This window comes from Quercus lobata, chromosome 4 (assembly GCF_001633185.2).
Source record: "Quercus lobata isolate SW786 chromosome 4, ValleyOak3.0 Primary Assembly, whole genome shotgun sequence".
Classification (NCBI taxonomy): domain Eukaryota; kingdom Viridiplantae; phylum Streptophyta; class Magnoliopsida; order Fagales; family Fagaceae; genus Quercus; species Quercus lobata.
In genome coordinates, this window is record NC_044907.1 from 29069350 (window position 1) to 29090978 (window position 21629).

General features: G+C 33.3%; 1 protein-coding gene across 2 annotated transcripts; it reads right to left on the reverse strand.

The window, feature by feature from the left end:
* Nucleotides 1–415: 415 nt before the first annotated feature.
* Nucleotides 416–18367, reverse strand: LOC115987320 (dol-P-Man:Man(7)GlcNAc(2)-PP-Dol alpha-1,6-mannosyltransferase). 2 transcript variants are annotated; one of them, XM_031110849.1, is made up of 20 exons: nt 18180–18366; nt 17612–17653; nt 17418–17463; nt 16893–16979; nt 15630–15685; nt 14427–14544; nt 13133–13191; nt 11860–11931; nt 10038–10101; nt 9808–9911; nt 9163–9234; nt 7657–7743; nt 7230–7297; nt 5096–5164; nt 4443–4525; nt 3600–3699; nt 2841–2906; nt 980–1073; nt 799–889; nt 416–722 (listed from the first exon to the last, which is right to left on the reverse strand). In XM_031110849.1, exons 1-19 carry the CDS (start codon nt 18306–18308, stop codon nt 809–811), a joined length of 1497 nt encoding a protein of 498 aa, XP_030966709.1. In that variant the 5' UTR covers nt 18309–18366; the 3' UTR covers nt 416–722; nt 799–808. The 2 variants fall into 2 exon arrangements, with proteins under 2 accessions (XP_030966709.1, XP_030966710.1); XM_031110850.1 differs by lacking the exon at nt 980–1073 and having other exon boundaries at nt 18180–18367.
* Between the last annotated feature and the right edge of the window lie 3262 nt (nt 18368–21629).

The following is a 21629-nucleotide window of genomic DNA, read 5'->3' on the forward strand; positions in this document are numbered from 1 at the left end:
AGATAGAGGAGTAAATGTGAATCTGAAGAATTTATGAGATAGTATCCAATCTGTTGTGAAAGAGGGGGAGATAGGTGTTTGAGGCGTTAGAGGAAAGCCAGGCGTGAATGATCGGAGACAGAGAGAGAAAAGAAGTCCAGGAGGCATGAGAGAGAGAAAGAGAAGTTCTGTTGAGTGTGGTCTAATCAAGTGGGACCTATGGTTTTTAACATATTTACAAAAGTGTCATTGAACAATGTTATTCCAAAACTGAAAACTAGTTAGAGGAGTTTTCTAAATTCAGTATTTAAACTCTCTAAAATGAGAAACGTAACTCAAACACTCCTAAAAGAAATCTCCTACCAAACGCGTTTTTTTTTTTTTTTTTCCCACAATTTTCAGTATTTAAATACTAAAAACTATTGTTTGAACTACCTTACCAAACAAGCCCTAAGCTTGCTGTATATATATATGCTAAACTATGTCAAATCTCCTTCACTGACAAGCCAAATGTTGGGTCAAAATCTGTTCCCTTCTCATTCATGGGAGTCTGTACATTGAGTATGCTCGTAGTCATTTTAAGACCATACATCAAGTATTACAAATAAACGGAAATGGGTTAATAATCTTAGGCAAATGACACCGCTGTTTAGGTTTCAACATGGTTTGTAAACCATCAAGTCCAGTTGGTCTTGGGTCTTGGGCCATCAGGTCTAATGCACACCTCAGACAAAAGATTGTACCTGCTCAAAATGAACTGTTAGGTGCAAGTGGAATTTATACAAAATTTAAGTTTCATTTATGAGAATTAGACCAAACCTCACGATAATTACGAGCAGCCTGGCCAATGTTTATTCATAACATCCTTATTTTTTGTATTTCCATGAATGAAAACTTTGGGCTCTTTAAGCTGCAGAAGAAATAAGAAAGAAATTATTATTATGTTAAGCATATCAAGCATTTGCATGTGTGAAAGTGCAAGGTAGTGTTCATTCTCTACCAGTAAAAGCGGTGGGAAGCCTATTTGAAGACGAGTTCTTGAGAACCCGTTTATAGAGAATAGACACTTGAATCCATCAATATAGTGATGTTCACTGTAACGATGAGAACAAGAATGAGACAAAAGATACCAAAAATAAAAAAGGGGAGGAGGGGGGACACTAATCTCTAACCATAAATAAACACCTTAAAAACACAAAATAAAACAGCATGCGTTCTCAAATTCACCTCAAATGCAACCCATCCATAAGGATGATAGAAGTATAGGCAATCTAGGCTGATAAATCCTGATCAACCTTATCTAAGAATAATACAATAGTAAGCATTATGTATTTAGTTTAATTTTTCTTTTGGTTACTAGAAGAACCAAAAAGGCTTGCAGAATAGAACAACAGCTACTAAAATGCATGACCACTATGTTTGGTAGGAGGGATTAAGAGTGGAGTTGAAAGGGGAAGGAAGGATAAGTGAAGGGCGTCCATTCCCCCTCATGTTGTTTTGTTGAAGGGGTGATATACATACATACATACATACACACATATATATATATTGAATTGTTACAAGTGGGGGAGGGGGGATTTAAACCCCGGTTCTCATCATAAAGGAGACCAAACAATGCCATTAAGCGGCTCTTGGCAATAGAAGCGATGAAAAATCAAACGAATAAGAAAATAAAGATATAATTCTACCATTATGCCCCCATTTAAATGGTTTAAGGTGTGGGCAAAACTGACATGTCGCACTTTCCTCCTTTCAATCAGCCCACTTTTTGGCAGATTGAGCTTGCTGGGCCCAGGAGGGATTTTCCTCTGCCTCCCCCTCCCTCCACCTCTCTTCTCTTTCCCTCCTTCAAAATGATGGGATTTTCATCTCCATCTCTTCCAACCCGTCCTCCTACTAATCCCTCCAAAAATAGTGCAAGTATACCAAAAAAAATAAAATAAAATAAAATCTATTAAAAATGGCTAAAAGATCGTCACCAATTATCCTACAACAACCATGATTTTCTCTACCAATTCCGTTAATTTATAACATAAATCACCTATAAGGATATAAGTGAAGAAAAAAATATGTACATCCAGAAAGCATGACAAGTAAGGAAGTTCATCATCTCTAAAAATTTCTTTTTATTTTTAATTGCCCTTTAGTACAGAATGAACACTTCACCTAATTTATCTCCAGACTAACTACCATGCAAAAACTCACTCTTAATACAAAATCAAGCTAGCTTGGCAAGGAAGTATATATTAACTCTGCCAAATGAACAGAATCTATATTAAAATGCATAAGAAACATAGAATACAATGTATTAGGAGGAAACATCTATCCCATTATCTGAACTATCTGTACTCTTCAATATTCACGTTTTCCAGAACACGGCAAATATTCACCAGTTCAGATTGAACTGCCTATATATCTTAAGGATAGTTTAAAATTTGAAATTTTTGAATTTAAATGCTCATCCGGTCCTATCTGCCAGTGTAAAGGAAAAAAGAGAGGGAAAAAAACACCTGTCTGAGTGCAGCCTAGTGGTTTGAGGCTTGGGATGATCTATAGACCCAGACTTCCTAGTTTTAATCCCCACTAGGAGTTTCCCTGGATTATTTGATGCATAATTCTGGTGGGTGGGGTCATATATCTGTGGTTTACTTCCCAAGGGTGGGCTCAAAGGGCTCTGCCTTGGTGAGGTTTCACGTCATCAAAGAAAAAAATAGAGGAAAAAAATACAAGGCATTAACTAAAAATAAGGACCAAGACACATCCAAAAACAGATTGCTCTCCTGCACAGATACTTTTATTGCCATTAATTGGCCCAGGATGCTTTTAGGAATGAGAAAAAGAGAAGATGATGGAAAACTTACTTTATAAGAAAGGTGAAATTTCTGTGGCAAAATTCTTCTAGAGGGATTTCTTCTTCTTTAGAATACCTGCATTACATAATAGTCTAGTCATAAATTAACACAAAAACTTTGCAACTTAGATAACAGTAAATATACTTAAACATGAAATAGAATTTCCAATGTAAGAAATATGCCAATAGAACTCAATTACCAATTTTTTTTTTTTTTTTAATTTAAAAAAGGCTGCATTGCTTGGAACAGTTATCTATGTTATTCAGGATCACTTACACAAACAGAAAATTTACATGTAATGGACAAAATGATGATTAACAGGAAAATATCAACAAACTCGGAATTAAAAACTGAAATGTTTCACCATCCTTGTTCAATATCAAATGGTCTAAAGATGAGTTTAATTTCAAAAAATAAAGACTCTGGCACAATGCTTATTTTTCCTAGGACCATTTTGTTAAAGGCCAAAATAAACTGATTATGATAAAATTATACAGAATAATTATATATAGGAGAGTTATCTCAGCCCCGTCCTGAATAGATGTTTAAATAAGTAAAAACTCCCATCCTAAAAAAGAATCATTTTGTTTGTGGCAAGGCAATTATTAAGAATATAGTCACTCAATAGGTCACCGCACACCATCTAAGTGCTGCATCCATGGAATTATCATTGGTTCCCAAAATATCAGCATTTTTAAATAAAAGAAGAAATAGACAACTGCAGTCAAAAGTTATAATTAGTCTACAATAAGCAATAATCAGATATACCTCCAGGGATACTCAGTTTCACAAAAGCGAGAGATTCCATTCATGGCTGAAAAGGGGTCAATATGAACCCACTGCTCATTTGTATTGTTGGGAAGATGACCTACCAAAAAAATCAATGCTCAAAATTTTTCCAGAAAAGCATAATCTATTCTTCTCTTTTTATTCAGAGGGAATATAGAAAACATCCCAAATATTTTAGCTCGAGAAACTAATCAAACAGATTATAAAGCCTGAATCTCAAACAAGAATACATGTCATACTTGCTATCAAATCCGATAATCAAACAATATTTATACATATTAGCACCCAATTTGGGATGGCCAATAAATGCACCTTGTGTTTTTATGCAAGAATTGTTATACCAACATCAAGCAGTGTGAGTTTCATTTAAGGCATTTTTATGTGCATTTTATGCACTTCTACTAAATTTATTCATAGTTCCTTTTCCAGGTTGGTGTTCTCTCCTATTTCTTTTCATAAGTTTTTGAGAAGTACTACGTCCACAACATTTTTACAACGAATCATAAATGGTTAGTTGTTATTGATTTTAATTTGAACTTACCACTAAAATGACTTTTTTGTCCCACCAATAAAAACCCTGTAACAACCTGCTACTTAGGATTTGTTATGAAAATGTTGTACACATAACATTTCTCTAAGTTTTTAGATGCTCTGTATTGCAAGAGGTAATCCTAGCTGTCTCTTTAAACTGCTCATTTTTTCATATAATTCTTGTGTACCTCAGCTGCATTCCTTTTGGTGTTAATTAGTTGATTCCTTATCAAAACAAAAGTGCAACTCCAAGCCCACTGTCATGTTAATTTTAAGAGAGAGAGAACATACCAATCTGGTGCAAATCTTTCAAAGCATGACCACTTGGGTAATTGTTGTAGGAAGCCATGAACGTTATGATGGTGCACCCTAGACTACAAAATAGAAAATGAGCACAAGCGGTGAAACTTAATTTTTCACCCAAATTGTTTGTCCACCTTCAGAAATGAAACTCCCACATTAAAATTCACATTTAAAAATATAAGTTTTCAAAAACGCCCTCAGTAAGTTGCAGTTTCTCAAAAATTTGTAATGAAAGGGAAGATATTTTCTTGCATAATATAAGAAAGGGAAATTAAGTAAAATGATAGAATCCTGTACATCAACCTTCCAAAATACGACATCCATGAATGGTAGTGGAAAAATAAAATTTGAGACATAAGACTGAATTGCTATCCAGGGAACAAAATTTTAGTGCACTGTTTTAGTAGTTCAGAAACGGAAATGTTTCAAAATTGTTTCATGTTTCAAAATTGTTTCAGAAACATCATGGAAGCAGTGAAAATGCATAAGAAAAACTAGAGGACTATGTAAAACACACTATTTATAAGTAAAGACAACCGTATCTAATGAGTATCTGAGTATATTACTGGCCTACACATTTGCCCTAGTTAAATTACACTAATTTTGTTGTGGCTGTTATACAGAAGGGTTTGTCATCCAACCTGATTAATAATAATCCCAGCATAATGAAATTAAGCAACTTCCAGAAAGTCTTCTTCCTATTGTTGTAACTGTAAGAAGTTGGGATAAATATTAGAAAATGTATCAGCAATTGAAAGCTCAGAAAGGATTACAAAAGCAAACCATACAAAAAAAGATAAAATGATTGAAGTTGAGACTTGAAAGCTATTAAAACAAGTTGAGAATTGTAAGAATACAATTATGTTTTTGTACAGACACACACAAGCACAGATATCTTATCATCAATGTAAAGCTTTATATAGTCTAGAGGTAGTGACATTTATATGCATTTCTTACACATATTTCAAGAGAGGGCATGTTCGCATTTATGAACCCACTAAAATTTTCTTTTTCTGGGTAAGCATGAAGTCATCACACTAGGCCATTAAAATATATTAATGTTTTAATCCTTTCAGCAAGCCAATTCCATTGCTATTGTACTATTACAAAAATTAAATGAAATTCCAAACAATGTCTCTTACAAGTGGCACTAATAGAATATAAGGCAAGCTACCTCAGGCAAATATGATTTCAACCCTGCAATCTTGTTTAGAATAACCAATTGAATGGTTCAGACCAATATATATTTAGGCCAAAGTCACTCAACTGTTAAAATGTTATAGCATTCCACCAACTTTTATCATAGGACAAAATTTAAAAGATACCCATATTTCTTTTCTTTTTTGGGGTAGGTAAAAATACTTTTATTAAAGAAAGACGACTTCATGTACAATGGACACAAAGAAGCCTAAAGATTAACAATAATAATTTAATTTAATTTTTTTTTTTTTTTTTTAAAAAGTTGAACAAAAAGGAAACAACTCTATAAATGTTGCCGCGGAATTACCATTAGCAAAACCCCATAATATGATATTGATTTCTAATAATGCAGCCCTATGACTACTGAATTGATTCTAAGGTACTTTGGACAACTATAAGTAACTAAAATCAGGTCCTAGCATTTAATTTAGCAGGCTGACATTCCCGAACGGGACATGGAGGAACTCAATCAGATTTCAGGTGATTAAAACTTGCAAAATTAATTCAATTGCAAACAATTTTTACATGAAACTTTATCTAATCCCAACACAAATGAGGTAAATAAAAAAGAAAAATCAACAATAAGAAACATGGAAATCAAAGGCTAGGTTTATTGCATGTAAGTTCAAAAAATCAACATAGCTGTCAATCAATAGGAGAGGAAAATAAAGATGGATTGGGGCTTGACCAGAACAAGTATGCAGAAAATCTGCAAACAACAGGCAGCAAAAGACTACACAGAAGGCAGACTCAGAAAGAGAGAGATGGAGAAATCATACATTTGGCCCATCACCAACAAATCACAGGAAAAGTAACATACAAGATACCGGACAGAGAAGTTTTCCAATCCCCCAACCAGCCATTAAAATGAGGAAGAAATAGCAAATATAGAGGATGGGTAGATAAGAAAAGAAAGACGAATAAGATACAGAAGAATCACCAGTCTTAAAACACTGTTTTATCGCTCACAATTTTTCCTTAAGTGGATGACTCCTAGCAGATAAATGAAGGTTGGACGCTTAAGTTAGGAAGAAGGCTCAAACTCTTGCTTCATCCGACCTTAGCTTATTAGTTCCAGTAAACTGAAGGGCATTGAATTGATCTCTATTTCTATATAATTAAAAATAATTTCTATCAAACAAGAGAAAATATATTTATAAGACCTTTCACACGTAATGCACACACTCAAATGCCAGCTATCTAAAAAATCTTGGAAAAAACAAGAGTGGTTGTTGCCTAAAACAACCATTTACTCAAATAGACATCTTAAAAAGTATTGCTTGATAACACGAATTGGATGCTCAGCACCATCAAACATTCTACTGTTTCGCTCTTACCAAATGGTCCACAAGACACATAATGGTAAAGGTAAAGCAAACCAAGCTTTAGAGCTTCAAAAGCCTTGATGATCTTATCCATTGATTTCCTTTAGCTTAAAGTGTCATGTTATTTCTTAAACAATAGGTAATAACTTCAGTGGAGTTAAACAACTGTTCAAAAAATATTACCACAATCCATAGAAATTTCTAACATATTACTTCAGATAATGATGAATATTAAACATCTGCAACATACATTCTAGTAGCTGCAATTGCCGCAGATAAGTTGAAGATTGGAACAGAACTAATTATAAAACGAAGCTCCTGCATCAACAAATGAAATGGTGTCACATATGTATTCTTAAGAAGTAAAAAGATATTCCCTCCATCCCAAAATAAATGATAACATTTCTCTTTGGGTTATTCCAGAATATATGAAAATTTCAAAAAGTGGAAGTCCAATATCCAAAACTACACTCACATTTTGTTCAAAAGAACAAACAGAATATTTATCAAGAGTCGTGTCACCTCTAATAGAAAGTTAATGAAATTTTGGGGAAGATCACCATACTTTTACCTTTTCTTTAACAATTGTGACATTTCAAACATTTCATGTATTTAGGGATGAAGGGAGTAAATAAAAAATAATGAAAGTCAATGAAGCTACATTGAATATCCAATACCTTATGGGGAAGCTTTGAGTAAAGTATGATAAAAAATAAAACTGGAAGAACAAAGGGCAAAATCCTTCTGTCGAGTAAGATCCCAAGCTGCAAGAAGGATAGCTTTTTCAGATAAAGTAATTGAAGTGAGAGAAATAATAGAACCAGTAACTTAAGAAGAATAGACATCAATATACTTGAGCAGGACAATTATTCAGTGTCCAAAATTTCTCTGTTTGTTCCAAAAACATGCATTTATTTCTTTTACCATTTAACCGACCCAACTGAAAGCATGAATTTCATTTTATTGAGTATACGTTTTTTTTTTTTTTTTTTTTTTTTTAAGGTAATAAGAATTTTAATAAAATAGAAAATGTACTCTATGCCATGATGATGAACACATAGTACTAAAACAGTTACAAACAAATCAGATAGAAAATCTAACAGAATGTTGGAAATCATAAACAGAAGTACAATGTGTAAAACCCAAAACTGAGATCAATCAAACAAAGTCTGGATTAGCCAGGACTTTAGATGGTCAATAGGTCTCTAAACATCCTCAAAAGTGCGACTGTTGAGGGATTTTTTTTTTTTTTTTTTCCAGCTTCTTTTATTGATTCCACAGTGTTTTACATCTAATTTGCTAGATGTAATAATGGTCTTCCTTTCAAAAGGTAAGCTTTGACAATAAAAACTGCAAAGGGTAGGCCTTGACAATAATTTATTTTAATTATTTTTTAGGTTTAGTTGAGTCTTAATGGTTAGTCAATCCTTTTCCTAATAGGACATTAAATGTTCCAGCTTATCTTAGATTCACCACTATATAATATATACGATGGTGGTCTTGCAACAATTGAACAGCTTGATTGAAAAAATTTGGCTATTTTGCTTTCTATTAATGGTGAGGCTCCATTGAAATTTTTCTAGATGAGACTTGCTCCTTCATCTACTTTCTAAGTAGCCACAACCATATCTCAACCAACCCCCTTTCAAGCCCAATCAATCCCAAAATCCTATTCCATGAACCCAAAGAAAGCCCACCACCAATCAACACCAAAAATTCCTAAACACGAAGGTTATTATTCTTGCTACTGTTCACAGATACTGGACATCACCGGTGTTCCTTTGTTTTCTTGAATTATTCTAACTCCATAACCTCCATAATCCCCAAAGAGCCTTCAGATCAACAAACCCCAACAGCTTTCTAAGTACACTTCTTGTGTACTCGGAGGTGTTTGTATTTACTAAAATTTTCTTACTCATCAGGGGAAAAAAAAGGTTCAACAAACCACAAAATCGAGAGCCTTTTGGCCTACTTATATTGAGGTTAGGCAACTCTAATATCCAATCCAGAGGACCTTCCTACATCAGAGACCATATCAAATGCACATCATTACAGAGTTAATGACAAGAACTATAAGCCACCATCCAAATGAAGTTAGGCAACCATTTTCAGCAGTTATATGATGCTTAGCAGAAACCTTAACAAATGCATAAAGAAAAATTTTTACTAGTTGCAAAACTCACCAGAAAAAGAGGATATGCAACAAGCAATGAGCGTGGCAATGCTGAAGTAAAGTACCAGTGAAAGGAATGTGTCTAAAAATAAGAGATGTTAAGGAATACAGAGTAAAATTCAAATAAATATATAGTTTCTTTATTACTGCATTTTCAGAATCAACCATGAAAACATCAGATGAGACTCCTATTGTGTAGGCACCAAAAAGTAGCTACCTGAGTGCAGTTATCACACAATAGTAGGATAGCACCAAACCATTAAGAAATTGCAGTTAGCATTGTACTGCCATGCTTCAGTCTCTTCCAAAAAGAAGCAGGCCTTGTCTTTTTACCTCATTAAACAGTATTCAGAATGCCTATGAGCCAACCAACTCACCACTGTTTAATCTTAACAATATGTGAAACGACGCTGCATGCAACTCTGCAGTGTTTATTTCAACAATATGCCAAATGAAGCTGCAAACAGAAAAGTAGCCTTACCTGCATGTCATACTCAAATGGATCCATAAGAGGAAAACAAGTATAAGAGTAAGAATATAAATAAATCATAGACCCAGATGGATAATTAAAATTTCCAATAAAGCATTCATAACACACATTTTCAATTGTACAACACATCGAAGGTGCAATAGAAAATTCTTTTAGAAAGGATACACCCCACTCAGAACTTCGATTCAGAACAGAGTTGAACCAAAAAACTTCAAATTCAGGCCACAGTATCCTCTTCCACATAATGGAATCAACCAACACAGTGAGACCTGCACTGAGGAGAATTTCAAAAGTAGATATTAGATCAGGAGTTCTCATCAAATGGCCAATTCTAATTAGATAGGAAGGCTAAATCAAGTCAAATTGCAATAAAAATGAATGAACAATTAACCAACCTATGCACAACAAAGCTATCCCAATGCAGCGTATTAATGCCTCCCATAATGAAATTGATTTCATCTGTCATTGATGAAATGAAATTCTCTTATATACCATATATGGATTGAAAGAAATACAGGAAGCTATGGTAAAGTTTGTGGAGAAGAAAGCTTAGTTAAAACTATATGTGCCGATGTTAGTGATAGAATCTGCTCCTTGGAGCACTTACAGAAATCAGTTCAAGCTAGGAGATTATCCACCAGCTGGAAATGTGACATACCAATATACAGCCTGAAAATAGCTAAGTTTTAAACCCCATTCTAATTGTATCTTAATGGAAGATTGTCTCATGCTATGTTAAGCATGTAATCAATGCAACACCAATAGAGACATAGCATGACTAGGGTATGGTTAGTGATTAGTTAGACTCTACATGAGATTTTTATTTCTATTTATGTTGTGAGTGAGAGCCAAGAAGCAACCAGTGACCATATCATAGGCAGTTTTCATCAGGTATCCTTTAATATCTGACCTTGAAGTTTCAGACATGCAACAGTAACACAATTTATTAAAAAAAAAAATTATAAACTTAAGGAAACTTCACTGTGCTCCTCATCATAGACTAACCTCTTAATCTAATTAAAGTTGAGAATCATATAAAAATGAATTCACAATCCTAATACAAATCACTGAAACAAAAAACAATAGCTCCAGGAAAAAAATTAAGCAGCATAAAAAATCTTCCCAATCTGTGCAATAAAAGGATAAAAATCTCATTATATAATGCAAGAGGCTTGAATTTTAAGAAAATAATTATTTAAAAAAAAATTAAAAAAAACCAGAGCATTCAGAGAGTGATTTGATACACCAACAATTAAAATAATATCCTCCAAATCAATTAAAGAATATAAATCAGTTCTACCATAGAAAGTTGAGTTTAGAATTAGAGCTCAGCCATCATTTTTATGACTAGTCTTTAAACACTACAACACACACATATATTTACTGTCCGCAACAAATTTTTGGTCCATATTCGATTTTGTAATTACGTTTGCACTATTGTTCTGAACATGATTTCAATATGGGTAACAGCTTCTCTGTTAACTGGTGAGCATAAGTTCTACAGCTTTGGATGTAAAAGTGCTTATTCTACTTGAACCATCTTTCAGATCATGATTGCTATATGAATAACGGCTTCGTTGTTAACTTATCCAATATATATATATGGATTCTTTGTTAAGTGGTGGGCAGAAGCTCAAGAGCTTTGGATGTCAAAGTACTTATTCTACTGAACACGTCCATAATTGCCATGTAAGAATCTTGAATTAGGAGAGTTGGCGCCTGCTGTTGTGAATTCCAACATTATAAATTAGGTGGCCTCCTGATGCAAAAGATCAAAGGAATCTAAAATGATCCTACATGGTCACTTTTATAGTCCTTGAGCATCTTCATTTGCATGTTTTTCACATTTTCTCATGCATTCCTTATATATACATATATATAGTGTATCAATTGTTTTTTTTTTTTTAATAGGTAATATAGTGTATCAATTGTAAAGTTTCAAATGAAAAACTTTTACTAGTAACTGAATTTAATGAAGTAACTCAGCCAAGTTCTTCCAATTACATACATTCGCATAAAAATTGTAGGGAAAGAAATGTTTAACCAAGAAACAAAACAGGTATAATCGTAAGAATTCAAAGTCACAATCTAACAAGATCCTAAGAAGATTATCCAGCTTAACAAGATAAAAAGGGGGGGCGGGGGGGGGGGGGGGGGGGGGGGGGGAGGGTGGAGGAATGAAAACAAAAATAAGAAATATTGTCACAAGCAACCTACCAACAGAAGCGTCAGGCCAAGAGGGGCAAGAAGTAGCAGCATATCACATCTAAAGATGACAGTAGCAAAAATCTGATCATTAAAAAATAGAGAATCATAATAAGATTTATGCAATTTAGATCATAAAAGGATTCTACTCGTAAGAAATAAAAGAAAAAATATTGAATTAAATGTCAGAACAGAAATATCAGTGTGTATATATATAAATATATAATATCAGGGGTGGATCCAGGGGGGAGGGGGCTATTGCTCCCCCTGACTCCTCCCAAAATTTCTTATAGGTACTGTTGCTCTAGTATTTAGGAGCCCCTCTTAAAAGCTCTGCCCCCGACATAGGGAAAAAGAAAGGCAGTGCCAATGAGAAGAAAATTACTCTGGCACCACCCAAAAAAAAGAAAAAGGGAAAAAGCTTCTCTGATGCACAGTAACACACCCAACACTTATGTTTTGTTTTGGTCCAAGGATTTTAGCTTTTAAATATTCACAGAATCACAGCACTTATTTAGCTAAAAAATAGTCTCATGGCACTTTTAAACTTTTAGTGTTTATCCTTTTTCACTTATTTTTTTTATGTTTCCAAGGCATTTCAATTGATGGCTTTATTTTTATACAATATATATGTGTGTGTGTGTGTGTGTGTGTGTGTGTGTGTATTTAAATACTTGATGTCTTTGTACAATGCTAAAACCCCACTCCCCCTTTCAGGGCAAAAACATATTTACTCTTCCATAAAGGCCTCTTTAGCCATTTGCTTATCAAAAAATATGAAAAGATAATTACCCCTTTAGCCTGCCATAACCGCAACCTTTGTAAAACATAAAAGGGATAACTTCCAGCCAACAATCACTCTTTGATTTCTTCACTCACCTTTGCTAAATTTTGAAAAATTCCTGGAGATCACTTGGGCTTTATTCAACTATTTGACAAGGTCTATTACAACTTGATTATTTCTTAGTGCATGCCATCACAATTAGACATTGCCAAAGAGACAAACAATAACCCTAATTTATTTTGCAAAGTGGTATGATGATGGCATTGTTCTCCAAAGTTCATGAAATGCAGCAATAGGATATGTATAGTTTTTCAATTATGAAGGACACAGAAAGCATACTGAAATAGGCAATGAATTTCAGAATGGCTTGCATTTAATCTAACTATAAACCTCAATGCACAAGATTTTGTTAAGTATAATAGAGCTAAGTATGTAAGAGCTAGTGACATTTAGTGCGATTAGAACTGTGTAATCTGAATTGATAGTAAATAGGGCACATACCAAACAGTTCAAAGCTGCGAAAAAATTCCCCTTTAGCCAATTTCCATATGCCAAGTTGACTACAACAGATAAGTATAAAAGAAAATTAGAGCCACCTCACATGACATACTCATCAGTATTTTAAAATTTAAACTTAAAAATAATATTAAAATCAAAAACCCTTTATCAGCAACAAACATCCTCTTGTAAGAGCAACAGTCAGCTTTACTTTACAATGAGAACATGGTAATGCATCACATGCCAGGCATACCATCCCTATTTGTGATATAATAATGCAGAAAACATATAAAAGAAGTACAGTGATAATCTCAGTCTTTCTCTAATCTTTCCAATTAGGACACCAACGTAACAAATCCTAAAAAAAGCAATTGCATGATGCACAATGCCCGGCAGGGGAAATTAAAAGAGAGAGAGAAGATGAAGAAAAGTACTAAAAAACCTTATAATTAAGGTGTCCCCCTGTCTCAAAGATGCATAACATGAGGGTTCAAGTCAAACATACAAGATGTTTCACTTGTGGCTTAGAGACAAACAAATAGAAGAGAGTGTAATGGTGTATAAAGCAAAATGGTTCCAGTTACCCAAATAATTGTTTGCTAAAGATTTGACTTCTTGCAGCCAAAAAAGAACAGAATTAACAACTATGGTTCCAATCACAAAATGACTAATATAGAATTAATCAGAGTATCAGACACAGCAATTTTATCCACCTCAACTTCAAGCAAAATTCTTTTTCTCGATAAGTAAAAGAAATTTAATTGTAACTAAAATACAAAGGTACAAAGAGAACTGGGTATATTAGCAATATGCCCCGATATTCATCTACTATGGCATGGATACAATAGTCTATAAAGCCACGCATATCTTCTGGTCTACCCTGTCAAAAGACATCCCAACTCTTGCCCCTCATTGAACCTCCTATTCCTCTCCCTCCAAATTTGCCACATACTCAAGCAAAACTCTGAGCTTTTCGTCCATTACACTTCTTTAACAGCATCATACGTGAGCCAAAAGTTAACTAAAATTATATATATGATAGGAATCAGCAAATTCCATATAGTCATTTAAGCTCAGCAACTTAATTAAAAAATTAATTAAATCTACTGATCTAAATTCCTCCAACATAGTACTGGCTTCTGTTACAAAGAGCATATGAACCACTTGTGCAAGTGTTAGCTAGATAGCATGTTGTTAAAGCAAACACAACTCTCCTTTGGAGCAGCCAGCAACAGAAACCAACTACTTTTACAAGGAAGACAAGGAGCATAGAAGAGATACTGCAATAAGTAATTACCTACACCAAAAGCTAGTATATTAGGAAGAGGACGTGTACAGTAGAACAGCACGTGAAACTGGATTGCAGTTAGTATTACAAAGAAAGCTTCTACGTGCTTTCCAAACTTATCTCTGACCTGATCCAAGAAAAAAAAATAACTTCAACTTCAATAAAAATTAAATATCAAGAGGGTAAACCTTTAGAGTGAAGAAAAAAAATGAATACAAAATACGTGGTTTTGCATCTTATTTGTCTTAAAAAGGAGATGCGGGGTTAGTTACACATTTGATAATTCTTGGGTAAATAATGAAATTGAATATTATCTATGTATAAGGCAATTTTATTTGTTGAAAAACAAAATTCAAGGTTGTGTGTATCAACTGCAGCCAGATCCTTATAACCAAGTCTACCAAGGGTAATTCTGATGGTCCATGGATTGTTGTCCTTTTTTTTTTTCCGGTTGAAAAGTTTTGATTGTTTATTCATACCAACATTAAGAGATTTGGAATAGTTTATTACATGTTATTGAATGTCATAATGGCCAGATTACTTTTCTTGTTTTTCCCTGGTGACAGCAACCACTGGGTGTACTTAAGATTGAAAAACAAAATTCAAGGTTGTGTGTATCAACTGCAGCCAGATCCTTATAACCAAGTCTACCAAGGGTAATTCTGATGGTCCATGGATTGTTGTCCTTTTTTTTTTTCCGGTTGAAAAGTTTTGATTGTTTATTCATACCAACATTAAGAGATTTGGAATAGTTTATTACATGTTATTGAATGTCATAATGGCCAGATTACTTTTCTTGTTTTTCCCTGGTGACAGCAACCACTGGGTGTACTTAAGATTGAAGGACAGTTATTTTGTACGGCTAAAACAAGCATCTTCAATTCAATCATGTTTATCAGGTATACTGGCCATGCAAGATGAGAATCACTTTTCAGTTCCAAGAGGGGTAACTTATCTAGAACATGCAGCATGATTTTGTTATTTCCAACCTAAATTTTTATTTAAATCAAGACATGTAAATGGCAGAGGCTTCGTGCAAGACCTTATTCTTCAGTCATTAACTATTGAACCTTCCAGGCATAATAGATTTGACCATAAAAATTATCCAGCAACAAGTTTTAATTTCATGATTCCAGCAAAAGAGTGGATTTCCCATAATAAGTAGATACAAATGAATACTGGTGCCCAAATGGAGAAACAACACGAACATACCTGGAGACGGAAAAATCGCAGAGTGTTTAATATGATGCAACCTAATGCCAAGCGAACTAGACAAAAGAAATTGAAAAAAGGTTAGCCTACTTTAATGTAACAAATGAACCATATAACATAATGAAATAGATAGAATTTTTTTTTTTTTCTTTTTGGAGGGGGGGGGGTGAAAGGGTTTTTCACTAAAATCCAGGTATAAAAATATAAAAATAAAGTGAAAAAGGAGGAATTTTCAATGCCAAGCATTCAATAAACTAATTTTAGGAAGCATATAAAAGCAATTACACTATTTATATTATACTGTTGAAAGAAACAAAACCAAAAGAAATGATGACATATATCATATATGGTAGAAAAATGAAGAAAGGGCCATGTTAAAGAAAGTGCCTCACATCAGTTGGTGCATGGTCATGACTCTTGACTATGAATTTATGTACTACTAGGGTTTCTCCATCTACTAGCTTATGCTTTTTGGGAGGAATGCTTCAACATGATATCATAGTCGATTTCTTTGCTCTTGGACTTCACATGCATGCATGGCATATTTGCATTTGTTGCAAGCTCCGTTGAGCTAATTATAGTGGATTTCTTCAATTTCCAATTAAGCCAGTATGTGACAAAGAAGTGTTAAATAAAGTGTCCAACTTCAATTAGATACATGTTTATGTACTAATTGAGTATCTCCACCTTCTAGCTTAAAATTTTCGAATACATGCTTTAAACACTTTGCGATGTAATTCTCTTTCTCTTTTTCTTTTTTCTTTTTTTCCTTCTTCTTCATCTTTGCGTGATTTTGATTTTCTTTGTAGTTTTAAATTTGTGGTAATCAGAAAAGTTATAATGCACCTATTAAGTTGAAGGAAATTTTGCATAAGAGTACTACAAGACCAGCTATGCTCCATCCTAGAGGATGTTGGGCTGTTAATAAGCAACAAGTTCATACAATGAGAATGTTAAGATGGATGTGAGAGTGTTACGAAGGATAAGATACGGAATGAAACCATACATTCAAGGTAGGGTAGCCCTTATTAAGAAAATGATGAGTGAGAGTCACTTAAGATGCTTTATACATGTGAAGAGAGACTAAGTAATACACCACTAAGAAAAGTCAAAGAAAAAAGAAGCAAATATGTTTTGTTTAATTTCATGTTTCAAATGACATATGGACCAGAACCTCAATAGGACCAAATTTGAAATTTGACTTGAATCTTATAGTTACACACACAGACATTCAATGGGTGCCAAAGTATCCGAAGAACTAACCTGCAATAAGACCATAAAGCTTTGGCAAGTGTAGCAAATTCATTGCTAATATAAATGGAGACGCCAAAATTGATGCAAGCAAGGCACCTACAGGAACAACAGTACTTTGTAAGAAGTAAACTTAATCTACTGGAAGAAAGATTTAATTTTCATGGACTTGTTCATACATTTAGCAAAATTCATTAAAAATCTAGTAAACTCTAACTAATGGGTTTCATTTATCTCAAAAAATAAAAACAAAAACTAGTGTATACACATAAGAATCTAAGCACAGGAAAATCGCTAGAGAGAGATCAAAGCACAAAATGTATAATGCTGAATAATCATATGAAATATAAATCATAAAATAAACCACGAAGAATCCACCTCAATTTTAAACAAAAATAATTGCAACAGATATGGAATTGTATTAAACTACATTACGGGCCTATATCATGAGTTTTAGCAATATTTAAATATATTAAAAAATTTATTAACAAACACAAAAAATCACTAACCAAACCTTAGAAGAATCAAAAAACTTACCAATAAAAGTGCGAGGAACCACTCCAGGGAACTCCAAATGATCATACTGATTACCAAAAAAAAAAAAAAAAAGAAAGAAAACAAAACAAAAAACAAAAAAACCAAACCAAACAATTATATCGAAAGCCATCCTTTAAGTTCCTAGGTAAATAGAACATACAAAAGATATTGAAGATACAGACAAGTAAACTTACATTATCCAAGTGATGCCGATGATAGAGAATATCGTGCATTGCCTAAGTAAACAAAACCCGAGATACTTAGCAAGTATATATGCAATAACAAGTTGATTTTGGAATAATGGACTCATATATTCAATGATTTAGCCTCAAATGCTATAGAAGCCACAATATATATACATACATATATATATATATATATGAAATTTTGAGTAAGAATTTTGAACTGAAATATAAATTTTTTTTCAAATTTCTAAAATTTGTCAATGTTCTAAACCAAACCGGGCATTACAAGTTGATTTTGAAATAATGGACTCATAAAGTCAATGATTTAGCCTCGAATATATATATATATATATATGAAATTTTGAGTAAGAATTTTGAACTGAAATATCAATTTTTTTTTTTAATTTCTAAAATTTGTCAATGTTCTAAACCAAACAGGGTATAATCAATCTTGCTAGCTCAGAAAGTTAAGATTTTTTGTTAGTTTCTAGGAAATTTAACAGGAATTGATAAATTGAATGTTTTTTGAGTTGAATGAAATGGAAAATTCGAGTGAAGAAGAAGAGGAGAGGAGTACCTGAACGTTAAAGCTTTCTTCAACCTTGGTGTACGGAATCATGATCACGTAGAACGCAGCGATTGATCCCAACAGTACATCATAGCCGTAACGCTCCATAGGTGTTGAAGATTTGGAATTGGAAGCCATTGTCACACACAGAGAGGGAGAGAGAGAGAGAGCACTTGATTAATTAGGTGCTGGTTGAGTTATTGGGCTTCGGATTTAGTTATGTCGTTTAGGGAAAAGGCCTGGGACATTCTTGTAATAGCCCATTACGTTACAGCCCATGTTGTGCTCATGAGCTCAGTCCAAAAACTTATAAATAAATAATAAAAAACAACAAAAAGACTATTAAATATATCAAAAATTATCAAGCGCACCAAAGGTGCGGTAGTCACTTCACAAGTATAAGTGCTTGTGGGTGTAAGAGCCGAAATTCAAGTCCTCAGAAGGGAGGTTCACACTCACACTTATATACACTTAGATTAGGCTAGAGTAGAAATTCTATCTTATATAAATATATATATCAAAAAGTAAAATAAAAAAAATAAAAATAAAAAACGAGGAATATCATTAAAAGAACACTTGCAATTGCAAAAATCTGCAGAAGAGGAAGGTGATTAACAACTACTAGATTTTATTTTATTTTTTTATTTTTTTTTTGGATAGTAACTACTAGCTATTTGCACAATTTGAAATAGATATTTCAAGACTGCAGGAGCTCCTGGATGGCAATTTTTCCCCATTAGCCTAATTTCCTAAACATATAAATTAGGTTATCGATTTTGAAACAATTTTGTTAGGCCACCACTTTTGGAATTTGAGTCCCTCTCTAAGTTCCAAAAGGGGACTCAAAATCTTGAGTTTTATGAAGAAAATCAAGAAACAATATTTTTTTTCTAAGTTTTAGTGGAACTCAAGTTTTAGTAACTTCACTTCTTCACATTAGATTTAGAACTCAAAGTTTCAAAATTGGTCATATAACTAATATGTTTCAATTTTAGTCACATAACTAATATATTTGGCAAAAAATGTAAAATATAAAAAATTTAAATTAAAAAAAAATTGTTTTGTTGCATTCTTATATGCAGGAATTGCTGCATACCAGGTTATGTGGTAGCGAAAAAAAAAAAAGCGTTTAAGGGTTCACCTAGTCATGTGCATCTTTTTGCTACCAATGCAATAATTACTATATACAAAATTGACTACCACTACTGACTACTGAGTAGGGCCCTCGACAAGGGACCCAAACCCTTCAAAAGCAAGTACAAGTACAAGAAGATAGTTGAAATTATGGTTGTAAAAACCGAACTGGACCGATCGGTTCAATCGAAAATCGAACCTTAATCTGGTCCAATTATAATCAAAAACCAAAAATTGAAGAAAAAAGAAGAAAATTGGAAACTGCAAGTTCAACCTGGAACCAATGCAATTAAATTGATTCTTGTAACTGAAAGGAAAAATAAAAATAGAACCAAACTTCTTAAATTTGAGGAAAATCTTAGATTTGTTGGTGAAAATAAAATGAAAGAGATACTTATGTTGGATGAAATGTATGAAAAATTTATGCATTTAGCCTTTGACTGAAATTAGATGTTGAAGAACTTGTCTTGAGAGAGAGAGAGAGAGAGAGAGAGAGAGAGAGAGAGAGAGAGAGAGAGAGAGAGAGAGAGAGAGAGAGAGAGAGAGAGAGAGAGAGAGAGAGAGAGAGAGAGAGTCCTATGCCATGAGGAGGAAAGAAAAATGAAAAATGAAAAGAATTTGAACTTTGAAAGGTTGAAACTTTGAATATTGTAAGACTTAAAACTTAAAAGTACTGATTAATATAATGACAGTAACTAGTAGAGTGGCCATGAGGAGGAAAGAAAAATGAAAAATGAAAAGAATTTGAACTTTGAAAGGTTGAAACTTTGAATATTGTAAGACTTAAAACTTAAAAGTACTGATTAATATAATGACAGTAACTAGTAAGTGGTAAAGTGTAGTGCTAGATTTTGGGGGTAAAAAAAGAAACAGCAAACCAATGTAAATGTGTGTAATTAGGAATATGATAAGACTTAAAACTTAAAAGTATTAACTGATATAATGGTAGTAAATGGTAAGTGTGGTGCTAGATTTTGGGGGTAAAAAAAGAAGAAGCAAACCAATGTAAACGTGTGTGGCTAGGAAATGGGAAAGTTAGGTTAGCAAGCGTGCATTTGCCCAACACTGAAAATATATATTTAAGTTGCATTTTGCATTTTTTTGGGTCCCATGGACCACCAAACTTAGCAAAATGCAAATTTCTAGGTAAATTTGGGCCCCACAATACTGTTCACACATTTAAAAATTATTTTGCTATAGTTTTTTGAGCAATAAGTTTTCAGTTTTTAACAAATAAGCAGTATCCAAACTAACCCTAAGTCAATGACTTGTCTTGTCATAATGACATTGAGTTTTATTTTTTTTTAATAAATAAATAGTTAAAGTTAAACCATTAAACTATTATTTATAAAAATAAAATTACAAACTTAGCAAATTATACTTTCTCAAAATAATTACTAACTAGAAAAAGAAAGAATAAGCTAAAAAAATGTTTATATATTTTCATAATATAAGTTATGAAAAATCAAAATTCATATAAAATTTATTTAAATATTCTAATTATATTAATCATGACATCATCAATTCAACTATCGACTCAATCCTAGATGGACAAGAAAACCGATTATCAGTCTCTTTTTCGGTTCTTTGTCCTGATTTTTAAAACCATGATTGAAACTAGGATTTTTTTTTCAAAATAACACAATTTTTAAACAATTTCATTAGTTAACACAGTTTTCAAACTATTTAGGAAACTAACATCTTGAGTTTGTAAATCTCAAGTTCTTGCTCTAAAAAACCAAAGACTCCACTCTCTACTTCCTTCTTCCTTCTTCTCCAACTCAAAAATGACGATCTCAGCATCGGCATCAGAGTGGCTCTTGGAATTAAAAAAAAATAAGAAGGAAGAATTGGAGAAAAAGAGAGAAAGCAGAGACAAACTTGCACCAAGAAGAACGAGCACCTTCCTATTCAAGAGAGCCATCGTTGATTCGCCACTGAGATGAGAATAGGTGGGTATGAGTCTTCTCTTCTTCTCCGTGGGTATGAATAGCGTTTGTTGGGTTTTGGTTAGTAGGTTTTGATCGAGACAAGTTGTGGTGTGATTGTTGGTTTTGGGTTTGTGAGTTCTGATCAGTATGAGATGGTGGCATGTTTGTTGGGTTTGGGTTTGAGTTTGCAAGGTTCTGATTGGCTTTGATCGGTATGAGGTGTTGGGTTTAGGTTTGTGAGGAAGGTTTTGATCAGAACAGATCGTACTTGGGTTTTGTTGGATCGGATTGGAACTGTGAGGAAGGTTTTGTTGGAGTTGATTGGATTGGATCGGACCTATGAGGAGGAAGAATTTGCTGGGGTTGGTTAAAGGCAATGAAAGGAATTTTGTGT